The sequence below is a fragment of the Magnolia sinica genome, chromosome 8 (assembly GCF_029962835.1).
Source record: "Magnolia sinica isolate HGM2019 chromosome 8, MsV1, whole genome shotgun sequence".
NCBI classification, from domain to species: Eukaryota; Viridiplantae; Streptophyta; class Magnoliopsida; order Magnoliales; family Magnoliaceae; genus Magnolia; species Magnolia sinica.
In genome coordinates, this window is record NC_080580.1 from 15,424,398 (window position 1) to 15,447,045 (window position 22,648).

General features: G+C 40.2%; 1 protein-coding gene and 1 long non-coding RNA gene across 6 annotated transcripts in view; both read left to right on the forward strand.

Moving 5' to 3' along the window:
- Positions 1-20,616, forward strand: part of LOC131252965 (uncharacterized) — a 53,209-nt gene extending 32,593 nt beyond the window's left edge. For 4 of the 5 annotated variants that reach the window (XM_058253763.1, XM_058253764.1, XM_058253765.1 and 1 more), the window contains 7 exons: positions 14,474-14,665; positions 15,949-16,224; positions 17,344-17,967; positions 19,125-19,627; positions 20,096-20,156; positions 20,260-20,328; positions 20,446-20,616. In XM_058253763.1, coding sequence (XP_058109746.1) covers positions 14,474-14,665; positions 15,949-16,224; positions 17,344-17,967; positions 19,125-19,627; positions 20,096-20,156; positions 20,260-20,328; positions 20,446-20,532 — 1,812 coding nt within the window. In that variant the 3' untranslated portion in view covers positions 20,533-20,616. Of the gene's footprint in view, positions 1-14,473; positions 14,666-15,948; positions 16,225-17,343; positions 17,968-19,029; positions 19,628-20,095; positions 20,157-20,259; positions 20,329-20,445 lie in introns of those variants that run through there. The other variant, XM_058253767.1, reaches the window with a different exon arrangement.
- Position 20,617: 1 nt separating this feature from the next.
- LOC131252966 (uncharacterized) lies at positions 20,618-22,436 on the forward strand. Its single transcript, XR_009174781.1, has 3 exons — positions 20,618-20,674; positions 21,436-21,609; positions 22,011-22,436. It is a non-coding gene; the product is annotated as an uncharacterized LOC131252966 (long non-coding RNA).
- The last annotated feature ends 212 nt before the right edge of the window (positions 22,437-22,648 follow it).

The window sequence follows — 22,648 nt, forward strand, 5'->3', positions numbered from 1 at the left end:
CAACACCATTCCTTTTAGGGATGATGGCTATGAAGGTGGCTCCTAACTCCGTTGCTATTGTACCTTTTTTGTAAAATTCCTTCATGAAGCCTATAATATCCCCCCTGACCACCTTCCAAAATTTATGATAAAACAATATTAGAAAACCATCCGGCTCAGGGGCTTTACGCTGCCTTCTGACACCGTTTTCTTAATTTCTTCCTTTGAGAATTCTTGTTCCAATGCTTGCTCCGCTTTTAAGGAAAAGAAGTCGAATTGCAGGTTATCAAACACTGACTCGCGCGAAAAGTCCTTAGACAATAATAAGATTTAATAGAAATTGACTATAGATACACATATCTTTGCATTGTCCTTTATTCTTTCTCCTTCCACCACTAATGATTTGATTTTGTTTACCTGCACTCTAGCACTAGCGATGCCGTGGAAAATTTTGATATTTTTATCCCCCTCTTTCAGCCAAGTTGCTCTCGATCTTTGGCGCCATTTGATTTCTTCCTTCAATCTCGCATTATATTTCACACGACTACCTCGCGCTACGCTCTCCTCTTTTGACAATTCCTCCACCTCTTCTTTCGAATCCAACCTTTGTATCTAATGAACTGTGAAGTCTCCTCCTCCCAACCTTGCAAATGCTCTTTTTTTTCACACACACGTTTCCTTTTTCAGTGTCTTTAATTTCTGAAATAGAGAAAAACCTTCGCCTCCTTGCACCGAAAAAAGATGACCACCAATCTACTACCTTCCCCGCAAAACCTTCAATCTCTAGCCAAGCAAGCTCAAATCTAAAAGGATGCGGACCCCGATCTTCCTCATCCAACTCCAATAAAATTGGACAGTGATCGGAAATAGGCTTAGATAACCCTCTTTGGTGAATCAACGGAAAACTTTTGGCCCATTCTAAGGAGATTAGTAATCTATCTAGCTTGGATTTGATTGGGTTAGCTTGTCCGTTTGACCATGTAAACTTCCCCCATAGGTAAATCCACCATCTCATTTTTCAGGATTCATTCAGAAATTTTTTTGACCGTTCCGAGGAGATTTAGGAATCTATCTAGCTTGGATTTAATCGGGTTAGCTTGTCTGTTTGACCATGTAAACTTAACTTCTCCCATAGGTAAATCCACCATCTCATTTTTTAGGATCCATTCAATTTTATTTTATTTTTTTTCATTCTTTGGGTGATCCGACCCCCGTTTGATTTCTCATGTAGAAATCTAACAACATTGATGTCCTCACCTACATACCAAGGTAGGTCCCATTTACTTCTACTTCTCTACGTAGGGCACCATCTGGGATTTTTCTGCCATAGCCTGTCAACCCACAACCTCACTCCCTGACGCTAACTGCTGAAAGTATGCCCCCGTTGACTCTGTTGCGCAGGCTTCTCTGCTTCGATCTATCTTCTCCTTGTTATGTAACGAAATAACGCTCCTTGGGATGCTCGAGGAGAGCGTCATGATTGCTTGCCCTTGAAGAAACTGATTTTGCCCTAGCTCTGCCGTCAAGGGAGTATCCTTCCTGTGTTCAGTTGATTTTTGCGGACGAAATGCCCCAAAACTGCCTTGTAAATCGTTGGGTACAATGCATGTGCCATCACTTAAGACGTTGCTCAGATGAGTCTCTAAATGGCGAGAGAACTGTCATCCACATGGGCACGAAGGTCCATTTGAATACTCAGGTCGAGTTGGAGACCTTTGTTTCCACCACTTGAATTAAAAGCTACGCCTGCCACCTCGCCACGTGTCAGCATCTTCGATTTTTCTGATGCGTCTCGAGCAGCAACTTCATTGCATCGATTGACACACCTCTTTTGAAGCTTCTTCTGTACCGCACGACGGAGACTTCAACCGAAAGGTTGCTATTTCTTTTTCTCTGCCAATGGGAGAGCAACTGCAAAACGTCTCTGCCGGCAGTATTTCACGGGAGCATGACGGGCAGACACCTTAATCAGAACTCTCCTCCGCCATTGACAAAAATCTTCCCTTTGCCCCATCTTTCTTGTGCTGCTCCTCCAACTCTTGTAGCACCAAAATCCGGATCTTAACATCCTCCGCCCTCAAAGTGATCGTTTGGGGGTGTGAAATCTACTTCCTCCTTCGAATTTTTAGCCATGTGAAATGTAATTCCTCACTGTTATCTGTTCGACTGTCTACCGTTATTACAGAGCCAATAAAAACTCTAATTTCCTTGAAAAGATCATCCATCCAAAATTCCAACGGAATATTCCAAAACTGATACCAATGCTCCTCCCAGCCAAATACCGACCAGTCCTCCCATTTCTGGATGTTTCTTACTACCCCTTTTCTATCTGCATTGCAGGCTGCAGATATGGCTTCCGCACGTTCTTTGCATCCCTGCAAAATAAGCATGATATCCTCCAGTATTCTCTTTACAACTATGTCCTCTTCCTCTATTCTCTTGCACTTTTGGAATAGCCACTCCACTAAGCCCGACTCCACGACCCCGGTACTAATTGCGGTGGCAAAGCAGAACTCCAGAGTCTTCATAGAATCCTCAAGGACTTTTTATGAATTCTCACTTGTACACCTTCCGTAGCCACCCTCCAAAACCATTTTTCCTTTACGTCTTGTATATCCTCTGCTACAGTGGTCCCTTTTTCAAGGTCATTTGTGACAACGTCCTTGAAGGACTTGCCATTTGTCGTCAGCCCTTCAGATACCCCTTTGGAGACCCCCATCTTTAGTCTTTAACCCCACCTCTCTCTGGCCCATCTTCTCTTTTGTTTTGGCATATGCAACTCCTGGTTTTGGTCCAGGCCTTCTCTTCTTTGTTCTTCCTTTCCGAGCCATACCTGACCTTATGAACTCTTTTGAGTTTCTTTCCTCTAAAGCTCTCCCCATTCAGAAGCTGAACTGCCCTTTCGTTCTCTTCTTCAGTGCTCCTACAAACGAAAGCTAATCCTCTGATGGAATTAGAATCCCTTTCCCTCGGAATCACTACTTCCATTACCACACCGGCACCTCCAAATACCTGTTCAAAGTTGACCGGCATCCATCCTTCTGGAAAACTTTCTACAAAAAGAGTAGGATATTCAGAAAGAGGCATGGAGCCCTTCCTACCTGATCCTCCCTTCTTCCTATGGTGATATTCCAACCCCCCTTTACATTCCCATCCTCCATATCCAAGGTCTACTCGTATTTCCAGGTTAAATTTGAAAACAAGGGGGCTTCATTGGATCAGCAGTCTAGATTCTCTAACGAGGGGCCCACCAAATTATGAGCATTGGCAATGGTTAGGTGATAGAGTATAGGATACTTATGAACAGTACTACAACTATACATACTATAGATAGCTATCACAAATTCACAATGGATTCATGTATGTCTATTAGGATCTCTACACCTCCCTCTTCTATATATCCCAGTCATTCTCAATGAGATAAACACAATGTACTTTCCACAATATAGTCTCTTTTGATTAACATGGTATCAAAGTCCTCGATTCAGGGCCTTTTATCCTCACTGTTCATCTTCAGCATTGTCACTACCACAGCTGAACCTATCTTCATCTGTAACCAAGCCCACCACTGGCCCAAAATTTGTCTGATTTGGTGCTGAGAATCTGTCAAATCTACATGCATCTGCTTCCCAGTTCGCCATTGTTGGCTGGGGCTGGCCTGTGGACAATCCTGCAACCTCATCTCTGCTGCGGCAAAATCCTCTTTATCCACCATCTCTGCCATATGTGGCAGAACCCATCAATGACATTACTACCTTTATCCATCACCGGCCACCCACCCACCGCTGTTCTCTAATTTGCCATCTCTGATCGACGGACCGACTGCCACCTTCGTCAAAACCCACCGTCATCTTTGATCAACTGGAAACCACCTTCCGGCACCGTAAAATTCGGCGGGCAGCATAGTCATCTCTATCCCATCCAACTTCCGGTGGTTAATCAATATGTCACCATTGCATCTCCAACCAAACTCTGATACTCATCATCCTGCTACAGCCTCTAGCTCAAATATGTTAACTCTGAATCTGTCAAAGTTCTATCCCATCCACATCTTTGTTAAGATCCAACCTGAGTTGGATATGTTTCCAGTCATCATCTCCAGCATCAACCCTGCAAGAACCGATCACCTTCTTCTTCATCCGTTGCCGGTGATAAATCTAGCTGTCTCGTTGGCATGTCTGCACTCGATCTTACCAACATGTCTCTTATTGTCAACAGCCAGTAGCACAGTCATTTGTTGATACACCCCTTTGCTGAAACCCTCTTTACCTGTAATTCTCTCCCCCAAATTCTAGCAGTTTAGACGATCAACTTTGCTTGCATCACACCCCACAATGCTGCCCCAAACCCAATCTGCCGTTGACCTCTTATTTGCCAGTACCTAGTCATCATTTGCTGGATCAGTGATCGATTCTGTTGCCTGCTGGCGTCTTCGACAGCCCGCACCACACCAAACCCACTAGTTGTTGCTCGCTGCTGCCACAAAAGCCCCCACCATCTGTTGAAGAAATGAGGAAGAAGGGTGGTTGGCCTCTATTCTGCTCTCTTTTGGTGCTCTTTAGGAGCATCACTTTCAGTGTTCTCTGAGTGCATGGAAATGTCTGTGCACGTCCGCTGCCATCACCTCCATTTTATGATGTTCCTGAGACAACACTCAAGCTTTCCTTCGTCGTTCATCGTATCATTTGATCAGTTCTAGCCTTCTAGGCATAGATCACTCACATTTTGTGCATTGTTGCAGGTGTGCTTTCACATGCAGTTGAAAGTGTAGGCCCCCTTTAACCATTGCAGGTGTAGTTCACTCACCAGTTATGCATTGTTGTATGTGTGTATTTGTGAGATTTTGCATGTAAATGGTCATTTGGTGGCTCGATGGTTGTCGAGTTTGGATGGCCTACTGTGTGAAGATTTGACGGGTGATGAAAGCTTGAAGATCTTGTATTCAAACATGTTGTGTTTGAGGGGGAGTGGTAGCGGCGCATGATGGTTGTCATCATGTTTTCCATGTATGTTTGAAGCTGGGCATGATTGATATCTGCAGATTCATAAAAAGAATAGAAAAAGAGTAAATAAAGGAGAAAATAAGAAGGAATAAAGGAATGGAGAGAAGAGTGGAATGGTTAGAGAGAGAATAGCCTCCACACGTCTGCACTCTATTATTTTATTAAGGCTTTCGCTTATTTGCTGAACATACAATATTGCCCCTCTTACTTGAGTGACTTAAAGAGAGATATAACCATGGGCCTAAAACTCTATCCAAACGCATACTGAAACCCATAAGCCATAGGGTCTACATGCTGGACAATTTACATTTGACACTCCCTCTCAAGCTGGAGCTTTAATATCATGCATGCGCAGCTCGGCTATAAGCTTTTCAAACTGAGACTTCCAAGTGCTTTGGTGAACAAATCTGCAATATGATCATGGGAACAAATATATGGCATGACAATTTCTTTTTGGAGTTGATTTCACTTTGTCATCCCATGGAACACTGCACTGGATTGTTGGTGATTTGTATAACAACTTGATTGTCGTAGTGTGAATTCATTGGATTTTGAACTACAAACTTCGATTCTTTTAGAAGTGATTTCAGTTAGACAAGTTCACAAGTTGTGTGTGCGCCATGGATCTATATTCCACTTCAGCGCTGGATCCTGCAAAAACATTCTACTTTCTACTCTTCCAGATAATCACATTACCACCAGCAAAATTGTAGTAGCCTGTGGTCGACTGCCTATCATGTCTTAACCCTGCTCAATACACATCTGAATAACCAGCTACATCAAAAATGGCTATGAGATCCATATAAGATACCTTTCCCAGGAGCACACTTTAAGCATGTAAGAATCCTCATGACTGTGGCTAAATGTATAGCTCTGGGAGCTTGCATATACTGACTAACTGCACTAACAAAGAGGGCAATATCGAACCTAGCGATGGTTAGATAATTTGTCGACGAGTCTTCTAAACATACCCAGATTTGTCAACAACTCTCCTTCGTCAGGATCAATTCTAAGAAGTGGATGCATTGGTGTATTTGTGGGTTTGTCATCTAGCATACTTGTTTCTTTCAACAGATCACAAACATATTTCCTTTGGTACAAATTTATCGCAACTCAATATCTCGCCACTTTGATATCTAGACAATACCGAAAGAAACTATTAAAAAGCTTTGAAAGAAAGGAAAGACCGGTGGGGTTGGATGTCCAATCCTATTGTATTTATAAGACAAAATATGCAAATTACATAAAATACCTCTAGGTAAAAGGGAAAAATTGGAAACAGGAAAAAACTTAAGAAATAACATATAACTAATAGGCCCAAAGGCTCACAACCCAAACCAGGGGGCTCACAACAGACCCATATATACTATGACACTCTCCCTCGAGCAAATACATAGATATCAATCATGTCTAGCTTGCCTTGAATATGTCTTCCCACTTTAGTTGAAAGGGCCTTTGAAGATATCAACAAGTTGATCTATAGACCTAACAAAGGGAGTAGAAATAATGTGAGCAGTAACCTTCTAATGAATAAAATCAGATCAGTGAGTAAAAAAACATCCATGATCCTCAAAACAAGATGAAATATGTATAAAAGAAGAAGAAAAGGAAGAGAAGAAGAAGAGATGAAAAATAAATATGCTTTGAAGGAGAAAGATCAAGAGAGAGATGCAAAGAAAGAAATCCTAGGAACAATCCTTAGGCTCTGATACCCTTTTAAGTAGAAAAGCTTTGAAAGAAAGATAAAACCAGTAGGGTTGGACGTTCAATCCTATTGTATTTTATAAGACAAAATATAAAAATTACATAAAATACCCATAAGTAAAAGAGAAAAATTGGAAATAGGAAAAAAGTAAGAAATAACATAAAACTAATGGGCCCAAAGGCCCACATCCCAAACTAGGGGCCCACATTAGGCCAATGTATACTATTACAAAAACCAAGATCTTTAATTTGGATCTGGGAGTGAAGAGGTGATTTTAGTTTGTCAATTCCTTCCAAATCATTACTTGTAACCACCATATCATCTACATATATCACAAGCACAATATAATCAAATGTAGTATGCCACGAGAGAACTTAGGGATCTAACTCTTCATTCCATACGATATCACCATTGTACTGAAATTTTCAAACTAGGGTTCTTAGTGACTTTTTCAACCTTTGCACACCTTGGAAGACTCCTTGTGCAACATACCCAGAAGGGTGCTTCATAAACGCCTCTTTTGTATTTCTCCATATAGAAAAGTTCCTTCACTTCTAGCTGAAATAGAGACCAATCGTGATTTGTAGTTATAGAGATAACAACCCGTATTGAATTGAGTTTCGCCACCGAAGAAAATGTATCTAGAGAATCAATTCCATAAAGTTGGGTGTAGTCCTTGGCTACCGACCTACCTTTGTAACGATCAATTGATCCATCTGGTTGAAACTAAATCATGCAAACCCATCTACATTTAGCTGGTGTGTTACTTGTTGGAAGATTAGTTAATTCCCATGTACCGTTGGAATACATGGCGTTCATCTCTTCATCCATAGCCCTTTTCCAATTTGCATGCAACAATACATCCTGAACTATCTTAGCAATAGAAACAATGGATAAAGCAAAAGAAAATTTCTGATAATTGGTGGATAAGTGATTAAAGGTAAAAAAATTGGAAATAGGATATTGAACGCATGAACATTTACTTTTACGAATAACAAAAGGTAGATTAGTGACTACTTCATTATATACGGAAAAATCTAGAACCTCAGTAGGTGTAGTAGCTGACGGTGGGGAGGGAGAGGAAATAGTCTGTACTAGGTCTTTTATCCTTTTCTTATAATATGTCTACGTGAAATCCCTCTGAGTTGTTTACTCAATAACAAAATCTAATGGAAACACATTTGGTAGAGGAACTTCCATAGGAGTAACTTTTGCAACACGTTTAGATTTAATATAAAAAGGAGCATTCTAAAAAAAGTTTACATCCACTTATGTTTATTAAGTGAAGGACAACAACATTGATAACCTTTTTGCTATTAAAAAAACATTTAAAAAAAACACATAGGTAACCTTTTTGAGTGTGTAGCCCAGAAAAATGCATTTAATGGAATGCTCCTATTAGGGTCTGTTTGGCCGGGCAGACTGGATGGGATTAGATTGTATTGGAAGGAGCAATCCTGGGATTGGCCGGGCGTGCCAAATAGGCACGTTGAACTTCTGCCTGGATTGGAGCAATCCCATGGGATTGCCAGTAATCCACTGACATCACCATCATTACCTTGAAATCCACCCAATCCCTCCCAGTGTTCGAAATATCGATACTATCGACCGATATTATCGGTATCGGGCTCTAGCGAGACGAAACTCCTCCGATAACCCCCGGAAGATACCGAAAATCCAAAACTTCAGATATCGGCCGATATTATTGTCGATATCGCACCTGGGAGAGCATCATTATGCGGAAAAAAAAAGGAAAAAAAAAAAGAAAAAAGAAAAACTTTCAACTGTAGATTTCGGTACCTGTAAAGAAGAACGCCTGATCGGAAGCTGTGTTTGATGGGCCATTTGAATCGAAGCCTTTGATTTGGAGAGATTTGGCCGCGAAATCCGCCGAAATCATTGAAATAATCGGCATTTGGGAGAGATTTTAGGGTTCCGGCATCCGGAACCCTCTCTGCTTTGAAAAAAAAGGGCCCCAAGCCCTTATGTAGAAGAAGCGGATGGGCTGGTGCATCGCACGTCACCGACGTGTTGACGTCACCAAGTTATGTGGGTCCCATCATGACGTATATATTATATCCAAACCGTTCGTCCATTTGGCGAGCTCCTCGTAAGGCTTTATTCGAAAAATAAGACAGATCCAAAGATCAAGTGGACCACACTGGAAAAAAGCAGCGGGATATTGAACGTCCACCATTGAAACCCTTTTGGGGTCACAAAAGTTTTGGATCGTGTGATATTTGTTTTTCCTATTCATCAAGGTCTTTGTGACCTCATGAACAGATTGGATGGAAAACAAACGTTATGGTGGACCCTACGAATGTTATAACGGTGAGAATCATTGTCCTCACTGCTATTTGTGGTGTGGTCCAATTGAGGTTTGGATGTCACTCATTTTTGGGTTCGTGATCTAAAATGATCTCTCCAAATGGATGAACGGTGTGAATATAATAAATACATTATTGGTGGGGCCATGTAACTCTTATCTCCTTTGAACTGTTTGTACAACGTGTACTACGGAACCGGATTGCGTACTGAGTAACTCAGTACCCCTAGCGTACTGAGTAAATTGTGTGGGGTCCACTGTTATTTTTTTATTTTATCCACTCCGCTAATCCATGTTAAAAGATAATTTTATGGCTTGATCCCAAAAATGAAGCAAATTAAAGTCTCAACTGGACCAGACCACAGGAAACATTTTGATTGAACCTCTACCATTGAAAATTTTTTGGAGGCCAAAGAAGTTTTGGATCAAGCTGATGTTTGTGGTTTCTCTTCATCCATGTCTTTGTCATCTTATGAACAGGTTGGATGACAAATAAAAATTACTTTGGACCCTAGGAAGGTTTCAACGGTGGAAATCATTATTCCACACTGTTTCCTCTGTAATGGTCCACTTGAGCTTTGGATTTACTTCAATTTTGGTATAAACCCCTAAAATTAGCAGTAAAAGTGGATGGACGGTGTAGATAAACCACATACATTCACAGTGGGTCCAACTGAGTTTACTCAGTACGATAAAAGCGCAGAGTGACTCAGTACGCAATCTGATTTCGTGGACGTCTGGGCTTCGCATGAAGTTCATGCGCTGAAAACTTAGGTAGGGTCCACCGTGATGTTTGTGAGAAATCCACTCTGTCCATCCGTTTTTTGAACACATTTTAAGACATGGGGCCAAAAATGAGCCGGATCCAAGACTCAAGTAAGCCGAAAACGTGAGGATTGAAGGTCCATAGTTGAAATATTCGTGGGGCCACAGGTTTTTAATCAGTCTAATATTTGGGTATTCAATTCATCCCAGTAGTGATGACGTAATGAACGGTATGGATGGAATGTAAACATCACTCTCGACCCAGGAAGGTTTCAACGGTAGGAATTTCCCTACCCACCTTTTTCTTTAGTGCGGCCCACTTGAGTCTTGGATCCTGCTCAATTTTTGCCTCAAGTCTTAAAATAATCTCACAAAACTGATGGATGGAGTAGATTTCTCACAAACATCATGGTGTGCCCCACTCCTGCGAAAGAATTTAGTAGGAAATCCGCGTCCCATCTTGGCACGACACATGCCCATACCTCGTATGGTACACCAGCCAATCCACACCCTCCATCGATTTTCATAAGTAATTTTAAGGCATGAGCCCAAAAAGGAGACAGATGAAAGATCAAGTGTACCATACTACAAGAAAATGTGGTGGCAATGATGTCCACCATTGAAGCTTTTTAGGGCCCACCATAATGTTTATTTGCCATCCAATCTATCCATGAGGTTTGACAAACCTGGATGGGAAAACATAAATATTAGCTTTATCCAAAGAAAATTATAGGCCCAAAATAGTTCAATGGTAATCATTCAATGAACACTATTTTTTGTGTTGTGGTCCACCTCAGATTTAGATATGCCTTATTTTTCAGCCCATGCCCTAAAATGACATGTTAAAATGAATTTCAATTGATGTTTGGATGTGACTCATTTTCATACATATCTTTATACATTTATAAATGGTATGCATCATATTTAAATATATTTACCTTAGTTTAATCAGATAACGCATAACTTAGTACCTTATACAAAGGAAATTTATTATGTGCACTTCTTTTTTGATATTTTATGATTTAAAAGTGTGCATTAAGGTCTTTTTAAATAATCCCCAAAGTTTCATAAAAAAATTCAACCATTTTGCTAATGTTTCCCCATGTTTCCCAAAAAGTGCGATAAACTATGCGATACAAACGATATATCCCGTGCGATAACCGATACGTATCTGTATCCCAAGGGTGCGATACATTGTGCGATACCGATATTTCAAACACTGATCCCTCCTAATCCCATCTATTTTGCCTGGGACATGTTTGGGTGGACGGATTGGAAGGGATTGGTCGGGCGGGCCAAACATACTCGGTGGTAGATTCCCTGGATATAGCAATCCCATGGGATTTCCGGCAATCCACTGGCGCATCCATCATTACCTGCCATCCACCCTAATACAATCTAATCCCATGGGATGGGCCCGTCCAAACACGCCCTTAGAATGCTCCTCTACGCATGCCAGTATAATTGGAAGTAGCTAAGGCGACTTATCAGAACTAGTAACATGAGCACTGTCAGATTCGTTCCCAATAGAAACTCGTTGAAGTCTAGCATAAGCCTTTGCAATTGAAGAGATTGATGTACCACCCAAAATCTAATCTTTAGTAGAGTGGTATTCTTTTGAAAGGCCAGACAAGAGTTTCACAACTTTCATCTCTTCCATTTGCTTCTTTATAAGAGTTACGTCTGAAGTAATGGGGATGATAGATTGAGTGTTTTTCCCAGATATTGGTTAGTTTGGCAAAATATTCCTCCTAGGCAATGGGGACAATTATGCGATCTTTCTTCAAGATGATCTGATCTTCTGACTCATTCCGATGATGGGGACAATTATGCCTTTCATTTTAGCATTATGATATTCCTTCCAAGGTTGCGGTGCTCTCTTGGCTGGTAGGTAAAAAGAAAGTGCTGATGATTGATAACCTACAATTGCGAGCTATGGTTATTCCTAACAGATGTTATTTGTGCGAGCAAGTTGTAGAGACAATTAATTATTTGTTTATTTTCTGCTCCTTCACGTCCAAAGTGTGGTACAATTTCTTATCTTATTTCAATTCGTTTTGGGTTATTCCTAGCAACGTGAACAATCTTCTTTGGGTAGGGTTGTACACGAATTGAGTTAGCTCGGTTAGCTCGCTCAACTCGACTCGAAAAAGCCCGACTCGACTCGGTTCGAAACTCAGTTTGAGCTGATTTTTTGAGCTCGAAAAAATTTCGAACCGAGTTCGAGCTTGCCCAAGCTTGACTCGACTCGGATCGAACCCCAACTCGAATCGAACTCGGATCGATCTAGTTCAGTGACTCGGTTACTTTGATATTGATGTTGCTCACCAAGTGTTCGATGAAATGACCTAATGAAGTACCGGCTGGTGGCAAGGAAGGTATGTATATGAAACAAATACCTTTTTTCTTGAATTTGATGTTGCCTACAAGGTGTTTGAAGAAATACCTGTAAAACTGTTGCTGCTGTTTTACATAAAGTGAGCATTTGAAGGTGCAGTTCATGTGTTCGTCAAAATGCTGCATAGGTGAACTCGGCTCAAACTGGCCTGAGCTGCTGACCGAACCGAGCTGAGCTGGCTAGTCAGGCTCAAGGACCGAGCCGAGCCGAGTTGAGCTGTGCCAAGCTCGACTCGTGTACACCTCTATCTTTGGGTGTGGCATGAAGGAGGGTTGGTCATCAAGAAAGGGGCCCTGTGCCACATGGTTCTTCCTTGGTGGGGGATTTAGAACGAGCGGAATAGATGTTGTTTTAAGCATGTATCTCGGCCTGTTGAGGTTGTGATCCGGCTTGTGAAGGCCTCTATTCTCAAAAGCATTGATTGATCGTTGTTTTTTCCCATGCTTTTTTATTTCTTTCTTTGGGCCTTTGCCTTCCGTGTATTCTTTTCTTGCTGGCCGTTGCTAATGGGTCTTTAATAAAATTCCGTTACTCTTAAAAAAAAAAAAGTTTGGCAAAAATCTTCATTCTGGAAAGAGAAAATCTCCTCATATAACTAATACACTTGAGATATATTTTGTTTAGAGAAGTACATCTTTTTCATGATATCCCACACGTCCTTCACGGTATTCAAGAATACCAAGTCGGAACTAACTTCAAGTTCCATGCTATTCAACAACGAAGATCTAATCTAGGCATCATCACGCATCCACTGTCAATACTTAGAATCAAATTCCTCTGGCTTGGGTTCCGCGAGGAACTAATCCTTCTCTCGGGCTAAAAGAAATACCTCAACGGACTTAGCCCAGAGTAAGTAATTTTTCCTGTTTAGTTTTGCGGATGTTATTGATGCATTGAACGAAGAATTAAGAATTCCTCCCAGTGATGAGGGATCAATTATCACACCTTTTGGGTGCATAACCACCTTGAAATTGTTTTTCTTCAACTTTATATGGAAAAACTTTGATCTATGATCAGATTTACACACAACTACACTCCATGGCAGTAAAAATATGAATTTCCTGCCCTTCATCATCTAGGTTTCACTCAACCATTAACTATGCATCTCAAAGCTTTGTCACAGATAGCATAGATCTATCAAAAGACAGCCTTTCAACAGAAAATACTGGAAGAAAACCACTTTAACATCACCTTTACGAAGAAATCAGCAAGCCTTCGTCTTCCAGACTAGGCTCCTACGCTCCCTTTGCAAGTGGTTGCATTTACTTGATGATGAATGCAGAAAACATAGTGTTTTCTGCAAGAAAACCACGAAAAATACTTTTTTCTTGAGGTCAATTAGCACACTAAGGTTTTTGGGGCCTCCATGACTTGATTTGGGTGTTAGGGTTTTAAAGAGGAGATTTAAGATCCGAATCACACATGAAATAGCTCTGATACCATGTAGACTCGTAAAAAGAATTGAAAAAGAGTAAATAAAGGGGAAAGAAGGAAGAGGCATGGAGAGAAGAGTGGAACGGATAGGGGAGAATAGCTTCCTCATGTCCCCACTATTATTTTATTAGGGCTTTCACTTATTTGCTGAAATGACAATATTGCCCCTCTTACTTAAGTGACTTAAAGAGAGATACTATAACCATAGGCCTAAAACTCTACTCAAACATACAAAAGCCTGTGTGGTCCACACACTGGACAGTTTTACATATAGCCCTGTGCTCCAGCTTGAGGAGGAGTGTGAGAGTGAAGGATACGTATGTACAGCTGCACATCCTATTGATAGATATCATAATGGATCCATGTATATCTATCAGGATCCCTACAGTTCTCTACAAATCTCGCTCCTCTTCTATATATTCCGGTCATTCTCAATAAGATGAGCACAATAATGTTTCCACAATGTAGTCTCTCGCAATGTACTCTTTTTTATTAAAATTAGGAACTTTCAACTAAACCATGGACCCCTCTTTTACACCATCCTCCCTCAGCAGCTATGTCTGCTGAGATATACTACCCGTTAATTCCTGGTGAGGCTGGCCCAATATGAATGTAAGCCAAGTATTTAGGCTCCATTTTGGGCAATGACACTGTAAAAAAAAGTAGCACTGTTTGAGAAAATTTAGCACCTTGGGGAGTGTGGTCAATATCACTTCCCATTGAAAATTAGGCTGGCAGCTAAATCTCAAAGAATGGTGATTTGGCCTTCTACACTGTTTCATTTCTAGCAGAATATGCAACATTCAAAAGGTGCCTGATATCTTCATATGAATTTGACATTGTCATGCCTTCATTATTTGCAGGTTATTAAGGTGCTTTTGGAGATTAGCAGGGAGCATTCTTGGGCAGCAGCAGTTCGTTCCAAGCTTATTTGCATGTTGACAAACATGTGCTATCAAGTTCCTAATGAGTCCATGGATCCTGACCCTAATATTCCAATATTTGTTGTCGAACAGGTTGATCTGCTTGGAGGGATTGAATTTATTTGCCTTGAGGTATTTATATTTACTCAGTTACAGATTGATGCATATCAATGTTCTCTTTTCTTTTCAGACAGTTATTTATGAAGTTTAGAAACCATATTTGGGTCAATATAAATCCAGTGTTCGAAGTATCAGTATCGCAGTGTGTATCACATTGCAATCTGAGGGAAACACCGGGCAACTTTAGGAAAATGGTGGTATTTTTTCAGTGAAACTTCATGCAATGGTAAAATAGTAAAATACACATGGTTTCACACTTTGAACTCAAAATGTTGCAAAAAACTAGGCTGAATCTTATTCCCTTTTGTCTTTCAAAAAAATAATTTACAAAAGAACTGTGGATAGTAGTTTTTCATTGCTTAGGGGACAAAACAATGCCATGTTGGACCAAAAATGCTCCAAATCTCTCTCTGATCACAATTTCTCCACCAAATTCATGTGTTGATGTGAAGCAACTCAAGTGGAGTTGTGAAAACACAACTACAACGAGAATCCCCCTAAGAATTTAACTATATCTGCGACTCGGATTTTAGGAGAGTGAGTTAAGGGTTATTTTAAGAGTATAGAAGTGGTTAATTTCATACCTATTGGTATGATATGATTGAACATTGATGCATTTTCCTTTTGTTATTTCTCTCAACTGATAGACAGGCAGACATTTTGGGAAATTGGGCCTATAGTTTATTGTTTCGAAGTTCTGTTCTCCTTCTACATGTACTGTTTTTTCAATCTGGTCCCTGTTAAGTTTTATTTTGATTGCTGAAAACTGAAGGTAATTGCTGGATTTTGTTTCCCTAGTTGATGGAAATCTAATTTGAAAAAATTCTAATTAATTTCTGGAAAGTCAATCTCAAGTGCTGGAACTTTGTGCAAAGTCACTGGAAATTGAGTTTAGTGCTGATTTTCATTAATCCGTGTGGTTAAATTTTGGTGGTGGAAACTCATTCTGGGCCTATCCGATTATTCTTGTGATTGATGATTGCAATTGAACAGAACATCTAATCCCTAGGTCAACTGCATCGGTAAGTTTCTAGTTTTTTCTTTGCTAATATTTCCACAAAATATGTCCTTAATGTAGTTGCTGTTGCTTTTACTTACATATATATATATATATATATATATATATATATATATATATATATATATATATATATTATGTCCACAAAATAAAATAAAAAATAAAAAATCCTCTCAAGTTTTTATTTCTTCGCAAATTAGCTATGGAGGATGTAATAAAATATTTCTTGGGATCCTTCTCTGTGAAGCTTACACCTTCTTGTTCTTCTTTTCCACAGTATTCACAAGCAAACTTGAGGGAAGAAAAGAGGAATCTATTTCTTGTTCTTTTCGACTACGTTTTGCATCAGATAAATGAAGCTTACGTGGCTGCTGGAGCTTCCGCATACAGCTATGAAGACATCCAACCGCTCGCTACAATGCTTACTCTTGCAGATGCGCCTGAAGCTTTTTACATTGCTGTTAAGCATGGAGTTGAAGGCATCGGAGAGATATTGAGAAGATCTATTTCTGAATCATTGTCCAGATATCCCAACTTTGAACGCTTAAATACGGTAGATTTCTCTGAAGTCTGAATTGATGATGTTAATTTTCTTTTGAAAGCAGAATGCAAGTATATGATATATCTGAGATTTCTGTGGAAATCTTGCAGGCTTCTTGCGTTTTGTCTTTGCAATTTATGTGTGAAAATTCTGTTTTGAGCAATGATTTAGCATTACACCCACCCATTCAGTAAATACACTGTTTTTCTACTTCTCATCATTCAAGAGTAAGAGATTAGTTAAAAAAAAATTTCAGCAGCAACAATTTTATTGAAGGAGCAAACTAAGGGATCTATCCATTAACATAATGGATAATAGAAACTTATATTATTATATAATTTAGCACAGAAAGATGTTGCCTGTCCAAAGTTTAGGGTACAAAGTCATGGTAAGACGGTTATGATATGGCCATATCGGCCCCCTCCATTACAGAATATGGGGGTGAATTGGTCAACTGGGAGAAAAATGGGCTGTATTCAGCTAGTATCAATAGACTCTCCTGCTCCCCGCACCCCCCCCCCCCCCCCCCTGCATTTCGACCCCAAAGAAAGCTTAGAAAATAAATCTGGGCCTATTTCGGCAATCAAAAAACACAAGGTTGAGTCAGATTCAACGATTCGAACGAGAATTGATCATTTTGTGGAAAATTGGGAAATGGGGATAATCATTTTTTTGTCTTTTTTCTTTTTTTTTTCCCCCTTCCTGAAATGCTAATCAATTTAGTAAAGCACAGCCGAAGCCAAAGAATACAAGAAAAACAGGAGAATAAATACAAATCATTCACTTTGGCCATTATTCACCAAATCATGCTTGATGCATTTGATTAGGGCGCCATTGTTTGACTTTGAGCAGGTCAAGCTGACAGACATCATTCTTATTAAAGAATGGTCTGATAGACCATTGAATACATGTTAAAGATACAAAAAAAAAAGAAGAAGATAAACTATGACGTTTTACTCTTTTTTTAGCCCAATAATTTTTCAAGCCATTTTGGGCCCATACAGTCTGAAATGCCCTGTGTCATATCATTTTTGGGGCTGACCGATATGCCTGCTGATACTGTTATTCAAGGCCTTGGTCTAGATATCCATTACAAATCTATTTTCTATAAAGTTTCTTTTCTTTTTGCAGCTTTTGGAGAAGATCACAAGGAGGCTTGATTCAACTATAAGCATGTTCACTCATTTGGATGAGGAGTTCTCGTACATGATCCGCATAACAAAATCTTATAAGTCTTTGGAGAGAATTGAGCATGGACTTGAGGAAGTTGATGTTGGCATGAAAATTAAACTTTCTTGGGCTACTTTACATTCTCTTCTTCACTCAGAACGATCTTCCTATCGCCATAATGGCTATATTTGGCTTGTTGAATTGCTTGTTTCGGAAATTAGTGAAGGGGATACAAGTATTTGGTTGAATATCAGTAATTTACGGAAGCAAATTGGAATTGCTGGTAATCAGGATTCTTCAATGGACTCGTCAGTTCCTTTACCCATTTGTATTTTGTGTGGGCTACTGAAGTCAAAGCACAACTTTATTAGATGGGGATTCCTTTTTGTCTTGGAGAAGCTTCTTATGCGCTTGAAATTGTTGTTGGACGAAAATGAGCTGCAGCAGAAGGGCAGTGGGGAAGTTGTTAGTTCTGGTCAGAGAGGTAACTGCCTGGATGAAGCAAATGCAGTGATAGACATAATGAGCAGTGCTTTGTCCTTGGTTGTTCAAATCAATGAAACAGATCGAATCAATATCTTAAAGGTATTTATATGGAACTTTCTTTCAATTAACATCCGTTGAAGAAGTATGTTTCCCAATAAAGATAAATAAATAAAAAATCTGTTGATATTGATTTTGAGGCAATCTGTGATTATGAGTATGCAAAGCTTCTGTATATTCATGCAAAATGTCAAATGTGCTATTGTCCGTCAGTTTCAAGAAGTGACCCAAAACATAATGCCTTCCTAAGTTGACCGTGATTGAATATGAAGTTTGTTATCGTTTTTAAGGGCCCATTTGGAAGCTCCCAGATTTTTGCTGGATGGGATGTGCACACTCAAATTGCGATTCTTATGCAACTTGTGGTTTGGAGCAGAAAATGCAAATAAACTGGAGCCTGCCTAATGTGTTTCTTGTTACTGCTCTGCCCCAAATACAAGATGGGCTGGCTATACCGAAAATTTGGACTGAATCCTGATTTGGGCAGACTACTAAACAGGCCCTAAACAACAAATACAAGCCTACCTGTTCTGCTATTTACACCGAAGTCAGTTATCATCGATGAATCATTCTTCCTTCCATCATCATTTTCAGTCTTTCTCCAACAATCCAGGGTTGGTTTTTAAATGGTGGATTGGCAGAAGTTATATGATTGGCTGCCCACAGAACATCAACCTTCCTCCTTTACCTGTGTTCTGTACCAGTCTTGGTAGAGGCTCTTGCCCACCATTTTTCCGACTTCCCTTGCCGACATTATTCGATCAACTAGAGGCTATTCACCTTGGAGATGTCATCCGAATTTTTAACGGCTGTCGCCATGGCACATCAGATACCACATGACATGCAGTGCTCATGGTCCATAGTTCCTAATTCCCAAATTAATTATGGGCTATTCCTGCCTATCTATTTGAGATTAATATAAGCTATTCTGGGAATCTTTTTTACATACTTGGTTTACACTTATTGATTAATGGCCTTTTGTAAGTATACATAGCCTTAAAACTTCTTCTTTTTTTTGTTTAATCTGATAACCACCTCTTATTTCTTCAATGCGATTTATTTCTTTCTTTTTTTCATCTAATTGACTTAACTTTTCTTTATTAGGCATGAGTGTTCAAAGAAAGTGTTGCAACACATTACCTCTCCACATGTTTGTTGTGACAGATCCTCTCCTGACTTTGTTCTGTCTATTTGAACAGATGTGCGACATGCTACTTTCTCAGTTATGTCTGAGAGTTTCCCCTGCAACTGGAGTGTGTCTTGGGGATCTCACATTCCTTGGTAACCTTTTTGGGTGTACAAATGAGAGCGGTAGGGCCGATGGAGGTCCACGTGTCCTGCAACAAGTAAAGAGCCATGGCAGAGATGAGCTGTTGGGAGATATCGGTAGCAGCAGTCAGCCGGATCACCCGCCTTTAATTTGCAAGACCACATCGATGGCAGCATTGCTTCTTAGAGGATATGCTTTTGTTCCTATGCAATTGGTGGAACGTGTTCCGACTGCTTTGTTCTATTGGCCATTGATTCAACTAGCTGGTGCGGCAACAGATGATATTGCTCTTGGTGTTGCTGTTGGCAGCAAAGGAAGAGGCAATCTACCTGGGGCTACATCTGATATTCGAGCGGCCCTCCTTTTGCTTCTGATTGGGAAATGCAGTGATCCTGCTGCATTTCAAGAAGTTGATGGAGAAGAGTTTTTTAGGTAAATGAGCTCCTTACTCCCCCATGGAAAATTTCTAAGATGAATTAAATGATCCTTAACCTGAGGATATTCATGGTATCCTCAGGTTTTGCAGTTGAAGCCCATGTTTCAGCAATTCCAGCCAATGATATGCTGGGTCCACCGTCGATGGTCCATGCCCCAAAATTTTATCCATCCAATCTTTGGCCTTTTGTCAGTTGATGTGTGCGGTTATTGTATTCCTTTCTGAACCGTCTATTTAAAATCCATCAAATGACAGGTTATTCCATGGAGATGATTTTTGGGGCATGGTCCATCCAAAGTGGACCCATCAGATCAATGGTCTGTATCACCAAGCGATGGGCTCACTAATCAAAACTAAGGACCTGAGGATGCTCCACAAATCCTTGAGTTGAGGATCTCATGATTCCTCATTTTGTTAATTCGGGTCTTTCCACATATCAAACCTGTTGCCTTGTGGTTTTGCAGGGAACTATTAGATGACACAGACTCAAGGGTCGCATATTACTCTTCGGCGTTTCTTTTGAAGGCATGTGCATTATCGTTTCTAACATGTGCTCATCACATGCTTGTTTCTTATTTGGGTTTCTAACATTTTGAGAATATTTACTGATTGGAGCCTGTTGGATCAGCGAATGATGACAGAAGAACCTGAAAAGTACCAGCGCATGCTTCAAAGTCTAATTTTCAAAGCACAGCAGGTGGGTCCAGTTGGCATGCTGTTTGAAATCAGGCATTTGAATGTGTAATTTTCCTCCTTGAATAATAGATATAGAACTTTGGCATTTGAAGCTAACTCATGTTGTCCTGCTGATCAGAGCAACAACGAAAAGCTACTGGAGAATCCATACCTCCAGATGCGTGGCATCCTTCAGCTGTCGAATGATCTTGGAAATCAACTATAATCTAATTGACCTGTTTGTATCATATGTGGGTTTTGCTTGGCTTGGACAAACACAGCTAACATTGCACTTCGGCAGCTTGTGCTTGTCAAAGAGCAACAAGTTGGAATATCTGGCTGGCATTCGACACCATTATAGCCATCAGGTGATTATCTTTCTCAAATATTTGGAAGAGCTTCAAAATGCTGTATTTGGCCCGAAAAGGATTAAAATTTTTGTACTTTATCAGGCCACATATCAATTTGGATGGGTATGCATTGATATGGGTGTCGGATAAGGCTGAATAATTTGGTTGTATCTTAATAGAGGTTACAATGCTTGGGCTGAACCAATGGTATTATGGTTTAGACCATCTTGGTTTACGGTTGAGCTCTACATTTCAATGATTCAGATCATTTATCTTGTTGCCCCACCATGGATGGGTGATTGACCCAAAATCTCCACCCTGGAACAGCCCTAGCCATCAGGTAGTTGGATGTTTTCCTATTTTGGATGCATATTACTTTTGACTATCCATTCACATGTCAGAATTGGATGGCTAGGAATCCAACATGGGTGGCTTTTTTCAGTATCGTCCATCCACTTTGTGTTCCACCAGATGAACTGTCTAGATCGCCAAAAGGTTGGCCCCACCTGCATGGAATACTTACCCAAATGAAAAGCCATCAGGTCTGACCAAGGGTTGTATATTTCCTCATCTTAATAGTTGAATGGCCATCATCTGTACGGAATGCTGGCCTCACATGGTTGCTTTAGACATCGATGTTTAGGATAGCATCTCGCTGGTCATTTTCTGAACCAGGTTCCTGAAAATGCCAAGTGATATCTATCTGCATCTTTATCACCGTCACCCCATGTTGTAGTGGGTGTTGTCGGTTGAAGTGGGCCTGATGAAATTTGTTGCAGTTTTGTTCCAGGCACCCAAGCAAAGCTTTTGAATAGCATTTTTCTGTTAGGAAGCAACAACTGAAGTGCACCATGTACAGGAGACCTTTGGAATAACTGAATTCATTGATTAGTTTTACTACTTCCTTCTGCCACCAAATGTGGTCGGGTGGACCTTTTTTATTTGATGTTCAGGTACCATCTAAAACCCTGTTCTTCTTATTATTATTAATGTTATTATTTTGGTTATATCTTAAGCGTCATGTAATAGCTACTCACAACAGTAGGATTTTGAATCCTATTCTCCCCGCCAAGTGGGAACTTGGCATGTGAGAACGAGATACGGAAGTTCATCAGTCGTGTACCCCAGTGTCTTTAGTTTCAACTTATTTGTGGCCAATTTGATGGCCGAACGCCTGGTTTTCAGGCTGCCACGTTTACATGCACATGATGGATCCCTCCTTATGGTCTGGATCTCCCATGTGTGTCAGATTGGCACTTTCGTGGGGAGAGGAGGATTCAAACTCTTCCAGTGAGCAGCCATTGCATCTCTTCATGTGATTTGGATTGGTGATTTGTTTGTTTCCTTTTTCCAGGTTGAAGCAGTTCCAAGTTCTGTGTTTGAAGAGAACTTTAATTGGCATTTCAAGATGTGCTTTCTCTGTACAACTGACTTCCCTCTTTTAAATTTAATTTGTACTCATATCTTTTTGGAAACCGAGGTTCATGCAATGTTTTTGTGAGGCATCCTCGGGTAATAAACTGGTTCTTGTATTTTAGTGAAAACAGGAGCTGAAAGTTAGTAGTGGACGGTGGAGACTGATGATGGCCGGTCGCATCGCTGCTTCTCGTACGTCTTTTGATCCTTTGAGTGATCTTTCAACTATGTAAATCTCTTAACTTGCTTGTTGTTGTTGGTTTTTTTTTTTTGGTCGCTGTTCTATCCGACAGGGATTGTTGTAAAATGGGTTGTTGACAGATTCACTTGGTAAATGTTATTTTGAGTGTTTGATTCAGATGAATCATTTGGGGTCTTTTCTTTGAAAGTTAGCAGCAGGTGAATGGTAATTATATGCATGGCTTTTTTCACCTGTTCCCAAGATATATGTACAAACAGATCCAGACCATTTATCCAACAGTCCCACAATTTCTGGGCTATGACCTGATTATGTGTACAATAGAACAATTCGAATCACTCAGTCGGAAATGACTTGTAAATGGACGTCGGTCCTCT